Here is a 7053-nt window from a genome sequence, read left to right on the forward strand (position 1 = left end):
GAAGCCAGAGATTGACACTGGGTTTCTTCTTTAATCACTTCCAATCTTATATTTTGAGATAAGATCTCTCAGTGAACCCAGAGCTTCCAATAAATTTCAGAGATTCTCCTGTCTCTACCTACCCAGTACTGGGATTACAAATGCCCACTTCCATACCTGGCTCTACTGGGATTACGAATGCCCACTTCCATACCTGGCTTTACTGGGATTACAAGCTCCCACCAACTTCTATGCCTGGCTTTTACATGAGTAGTAGGGACCAAACTCGGATCCTCATGCTTGGTCTTCAAGTACTTTATGGACTGAGCCATCTCTCCAACTCCAAGAAAAGGGTTTGTTTACGGTACGAGGAACTTAATCAGGGGCTTGCACCAGGCACTCTACCACTAAGTTATGTCCCCAGCTAAAATAAACCAAAACTGTAAAAAGAAGAAGGACTTACAAAGAAGAGGCCAGAGAGATGAAAGGAAGAAACATAGAAAGAGAATTGCACCACAAAAGAATCAAACAAAACCTGCTATAAATAATAGCTAAAGAGTATGTCTCTGGATAGTGTTCATAGAATATAAGGACAGGAAGGTGACTTATTATCTTAAAAAGCCACGTATCAATGGAGTAGCGACAGAATCATGTAAACATCCAAGGCAACCCCACTGCCTCAGCACACCTCCCAAATGGCCCTCGAGTCCACCTCCTCTACTCGATTCCCCTTTTCCCATACACTACTTCTCAGATCTTCAGCTCTCCCTTCTGCTGCTATTTTTCCGTGCAGCCTCCTTTCTAAAATGTATCCCAAAAGTACGAGGTTTATCTTATGACAACCTCCACAGTAACATTTCTGAGATATAACACTGAGAAATCTGCTCAGAAAAACAAATTATACTCTGCCTCCTTCTGAATAAAATTCAAGCCTCTATACATTATATTCAGTACCTTCCACTGTTGGGTCTTAATAAGCATGCCCAGCTATGTCAGCTGGTAATGAGGAAATAAGTCCCTGAGATAAAGGTATGAGAAACTTTACCTAAAACATGGCCTTTTAAAAATCAAGTGCGCATGAGAAGCTACACACATAAAGTCTCACCCACATGATGGCCTAAACATGAGCGGAACAAGAACAATGCCAATAGACATGCCAAAGTGATCAGAAAGACCATGAAGCCTCAATCCTACACAAAGAACTACAGGCAACTGAGACATGTGGAGAATGGGAGAAATCCAATAACAAATGGTTAGCCTTAAAAACATACACACAAGTAACATTATACAGACTGAGCAGGTTGTATTTAGGAATATGTATGTATATACATATATGCATGTAATATCAAGTAATGAAAATAGGCCATGGATTTGAAAAAGAGCAAGGAGGAGTATGTGAGATGGTTTGGAGAGAAAAGAGGGAGGGGAGAAAATATGTAATTATCTCAAATATTTTTAATTAAATTCATTTAAAGAGTCATGATTTGAATTATGAGCATTTGAATAGGAAACATGTGTAGTGGCCAAGCCTTCCACCAACACCTCATTTCCCCATGCTCCATCCTTATCATGCTCAACCTTTCCACCCTCAGTATTTCCTCTCTTCCATTTTGCCTCTGTTTTACTACACTCCCCTCCCCCATTCCTGACAAGTACAGAGGCTGATGCTCGAAACCAACCATTGGACTGAGCACAGGGTCCCGAGTGGATGAGATAGAGAAAGGACTGAAGGAGCCTAAGGGGTTTGCAGCCCCATAGGAAGAACAACAATATCAACCTTCCAGACTCCCCAGAGCTCCCAGGGACTAAACCACCAACTAAAGAATACACATGGAGAGAATCATAGCTCCAGATGCATATGTAGCAGAGGATGGCCTTGTTCTGCATCAATGGGAGAAGAGGCCCTTGGTCCTGTGAAGGCTCCATGCCCCAGTGTAGGGGAATGCAAGGACGTGGAGGCAGGCAGGCAGGAGTGGGTGGATGATTAAGGGAACAACCTCATCGAAGCAGAGGGGATGGGATAGGGGGCTTGTCTGGGCCTGGGGGACTGGGAAAGGGGATAACATTTGAAATGTAAATAAAGAAAATATCCAATAAAAAGAAAGGAAACGATAAAGAAAATTTTTTAAAAAAAGATGTCTTTCTTTCCTGGGTGATCCACTTTTAGTTTTCTGGTTTTCATATGCTCCAGGTTAAACATACAAAACAACAGGTTCCAAGCTAGAATCTACCTGACAAGAGAGTACACAGCATTCATTTATCTTTCTGGACCTGTATGACTTCAGTATAATTTTTTCTAGTTCCATCCAGTTACCTGCAAATTTTGTAATTTTGTTTTTCTTTACAGCGGAGTAATATTCCATTGAGTAAATGTATCATATTTTCTTTATCCATTGATCAATTGATGAGCATCTTGGTTTGTTCAATTTCCAAACTTTTGTATGTTGAACCACAATGAAAATGGATGAGTAAACATCCCAACAGGAGAAATTTCTAAGCAGAGAGCTTAATTAGTTAAGGCTGCATTCTTAACTAATTATTATGCTGAGATTCTGAGCCAACAAAATGATCTAAAGATAAATACGATCAAATGTTTACTCGTTATAATGTTTCAGAAGAAGCTTTTAAACCATTTTTAATTTGTTTCCTCCTCTGAACTTTGGGGGGGGGGGTTGAGGGAGAATGTGTGAATTAACACACAAGAAAGCATGAAGTACAAAGCTTAGTACGTGGTCCAGCTCCCCAAGTTCCATTGCAGAGTAAAATAGAGTTAGCAAATATGTGTTCTTGTTTTCTTAGACCAACTGTATATGCTATTATTGTGTTCTGCTGCAACCCAAAGCTGCTTCATCTATATCTTCTGCTTCTTCACCAGAAGATATGGTGATTGTCCTTCAGGGTGAGGACCTGGCTGTACAGACAACATTTAATAATCATTGTCTTTGAAGTAATTACGTGAATTTTACTGTACACAACCCCAGAGAGTAATTAACTACAAAGGCTTCAACTGAATTTCTTTTTTCTTTCATAAAAACCCTCCAGGGGAAACATAGTGAAACTTCTCCAAGGAGAAAAGAAGCAAACCCTTTCCACGTTCCCCCAAATACCAGTTTTTAAATAATTCCAAAACTGACCGTAAATGTCTATATTGGCTTATTCCAGTGGAGTGTTTTAACATTCTCATGCTCTTTCCATCTTTCCTGTATCTTTTTCCTCCATTCCTCTATTTGCACTCTTTCTGTGTACCAAGCAGGTATTTTAGTCCTTGAATGCCAACCTTAATTCCTTCTCTAAACTCATCAACATGTTGGAGACTGTATGCAGCCACTGAAGTCTGGTTAAACTCATTCAAAAGAAGGATAACTCATGACTGACATTAGCAAAAGACAGAACAGGAGGGAGAGGGTGAGTGCAGTTGCTCATGGATCACTCTTTGTCTTTATAACTGCATTAATCCTAGAGACCTACAAGCTCAGAAAGCACCCACAGTTTGACTTAGAGCTTTGTTCTTTGCACCATTCATTTTTATCCACCCTTCCTCAAATTCAACCAAATCTGGTTTAGGGGTTATGTTTTGTTTTGTACTTATTTTTAAGGAAGCCTGCCTTATTTCTTGGAGCAGTTTTATGTTGGAAGCAGCTATGAACTGATAATAAAGAGATTTCCACATGGCCTCTGCATCTTCTCCTACGACCAAATCATCCACCCAGTGTTATAATTGATGAGCTTCCATTGGCATGGCAATGGTATCTATCCAACATGCAATTTATTAATGCACTGAGTTAATGTTTGGCAGTGGACATGGTACACATTTGAGAAGACATAATACCAGGTATTCACTTCTACAGATGACTTCCTGACACAGCAGATTCCCCAAACACTGTAGACCCTCTAATCCCACACATGCACTCACTTCTCTACTTCTCTTCTCTTTTCTTTTCTTCTCTTTTTATTTTTGCCAATGCTTAAACTTTACTATCTGAATCTGCATTGCTGGGTTAAAGTCTTAGCTTCTATTGAACAATTTCTTTATATTCAATAGGACCCTTTGAGCTTCATTGATCATTTGCACACTGGATAAAAGCAAGAGCTGGAACAGCAAGGCTTTGAGAGCTCCAGGCACCTTCGTGGGAGAGGCATGAGTCACATGGAGTGAATGAAGGACAGAACTCAGATCAGGACAGATCAGAAAAATCACAGTGCTGCCAACTCGGCAGTGTGTCTGAGGTCAGTTTCAGTCTTTGTGCTTCCCCAAAATAACTTTACATGCTAAGTTCAAACCAGGCTATTTTGGTTATGAATCGTAAAGCTTTCTTAGATGTTTACTAAACTTAAGTTAGAAAAGGACTCTACTGAGTCTTTTCTATGCACAACAATCTGTTTTGTTGTGCTCTAGAAGATTAATTCTATTTGCAAAGTAGAGGTTCTGGCAGAGGTGAACCTAGTAAGGTCGCTGAGCTTCTCAGAGCCTCCCTCTTCAACTGCGTAAGATCGGTATGGTGTTCTTTACAACTGTACTTCATGACTTGGGTCTCCTTCTCTTTTGTTGTTGTTGTTGTTGTTGTTGTTGTTGTTGCTAAGACAAACTATCTGAGACTGAGCAGCATCCAAAGAAGATACTTATTTATCTTATAGCTCTAGAGGTTGCAAGTCCATAGGTAGTCAGCCACATCTGGTGAAGGCTTTATGCTATATCACAACACAGAGGAGAAAACATAAAGGTAGACAGATGGTGAGTGAAGAAAAGAACAAAGAAACCTACCTACTTCTTATAAGCCCACTTTTACATAAACTAATTCATTTGTGCCAAAACTAATTCAGTCGCAAAAGGATGGCACCAATGCTTTATCAAAGTTCCATTTCCCAATACCAATGCCTTTACAATCAAACTTCAACATAAATTTTGGTAGGAAAAAAAAATGATAAAAAAAAAAAACTATCCCATCATGTAGATGTCATCTTCCATGGAGCCCTAGGACAAGGACATAGTGACTTACCTGGAACATACATCTTAATAACTGACTGACCATTTATTATGTGTTGGCATTTTATATATGTCACCTTATTTGTTTTTAAGGCAAATCCATAAACTACTTACTGCAACCTAGTTTAAGGATAGAGAACTTGAAACAAGCGATGTTAGATAGCTCAGCAGAGTGATACATGAGTACATGGTGCAGACACGAATTGATTCCTGGGAGTCTAAGGCCATAGGTGATATTCACTTCAGCTATAGTTTATTGCCCAAACATTTAAGGCAGTGATGCAACTGAGGGGAAGAAACATCTTTGCACACATCTGTGTGTGTGATGTTCATGTGTGTGCAGGTACACGTGCATGTGAGTCATGCCTCCATTGCCGTTTATCAGCACCATCTACCTTGTTTTCTGAGATAGGTCAATTAATGGCTTGGAATTTGCCAGTTAGTTGCCTGTCCAATCCCCTGTACTGACTTTCAACATTAGTTCTCAAAATCTAACGCAGGCCCTCATGCTTACAAGCACTTAACTGACTAAGTCATGTCCCAGGCCCCTTTTGTTTTTAGCCCTCTGAGATGCACAGCCCTTCATGCACATGTAACCACTTGTCCGTAGCATCTATAATGCAGATGATTGCTATTAACCCAGGTCTGCCCCTTGTCCTGTGGTCTGTGTGAAACATGGCTCTAACCAATCCCTGGAACAGCTCATCAGTGACTATGTTCATCTTCTTGGGATTCTCAGACCACCCAGAACTCCAACCTTTCCTCTTTCTGACCTTCCTGAGCATCTATCTCGTGACCTTGACCTGGAACCTGGCCCTCATCTTTCTGATCAGAGGTGACATCCGTTTACACACACCCATGTACTTCTTCCTCAGCAATTTATCCTTCATTGACATTTGCTACTCAACATCTGTAGCTCCCAAGATGCTCTCTGACTTCTTTAGAGAAGAGAAGACTATCTCATTCCTGGGATGTGCTACTCAGTTCTTTTTCTTTGTCGGTTTGGGCCTAACTGAGTGCTTCCTGCTGACAGCAATGGCGTATGATAGATATGCAGCCATCTCTAACCCCCTGCTCTACACCCTCATCATGCCCCAGGGTCTCTGCCTGCGCATGGTGGCTGGGGCATATCTTGGTGGCTTCCTGAGTTCTTTTATTCAGGCCAGTTCCATATTTCAGCTCCACTTTTGTGGGCCAAATGTCATCAATCACTTCTTCTGTGATCTCCCACCAATCCTGGCACTTTCCTGCTCTAACACATTCCTCAGCCAAGTGGTGAATTTCCTCATAGTGATCACAGTAGGAGGAACATCATTTCTCATCCTCCTGGTCTCCTACAGTTACATAGTGTCTGCTGTCTTGAAGATCCACTCTGTGAAAGGCCGATGGAAAGCCTTCCACACATGTGCCTCACACCTCATGGCAGTGACCATGCTGTTTGGGACAGCACTTTTCATGTACCTGCGCCCCAGCTCCAGCTACTCATTTAGCAGAGACAAGATAGTGTCTATCTTCTATTCACTGCTAATCCCCATGCTGAACCCTCTCATTTACAGTTTGAGGAACAAAGAGATCAAAGATGCCCTGTGGAAAGTGATGGAGAAAAAGAAAGTGTTTTCTAACTTGTGAGTGAAAATGTTTTCATGCCTCTACTGGAGGCATTCACGACCCTTGGCATCACCTCCACTTATGCCTTGGGCAAGAAACGCATCATGTGTTCATATTTGAAAATTAACTATTAAAATGATTCCTAAGAGAGTACAGAAAGTGATAACTGGAATTGAGGGACATAGGGCAGTGATGTGGAAAGCTAGTATAGTGAAAACGCTCTGGAATCTACAAGGGTGACCCTAGAAAAGACTCTTAGTTATGGGGGATACAGAGTCTGAATTGGCCATCTTCTGCAACCAGAAAAGGTTTACAGTTGTGGAACTGAGAGACACCAATTCAGTCATAAAACATTCTATCTGCAATCTGTCCTGCCTGCAAGATGTGCTGGGGCAATGGTGGTGCAGAACGTTCGTGAGTGGCCAACCAATGACTGATCTAACTAGAGGCCTACACCAGGAGAGGGAGTCCATGCTAGACAC

The 7053-nt window shown here is 41.3% G+C and overlaps 1 protein-coding gene across 1 annotated transcript; it reads left to right on the forward strand.

Annotated features, from left to right (window-relative positions):
• The first annotated feature begins 5638 nt into the window (after positions 1 to 5638).
• LOC114623511 (olfactory receptor 5A1-like) lies at positions 5639 to 6592 on the forward strand. Its single transcript, XM_028770184.1, has one exon. It carries the CDS (start codon positions 5639 to 5641, stop codon positions 6590 to 6592), a length of 954 nt encoding a protein of 317 aa, XP_028626017.1.
• The last annotated feature ends 461 nt before the right edge of the window (positions 6593 to 7053 follow it).

This window comes from Grammomys surdaster, unplaced genomic scaffold (assembly GCF_004785775.1).
Source record: "Grammomys surdaster isolate TR1022 unplaced genomic scaffold, NIH_TR_1.0 198, whole genome shotgun sequence".
Lineage (NCBI taxonomy): Eukaryota > Metazoa > Chordata > Mammalia > Rodentia > Muridae > Grammomys > Grammomys surdaster.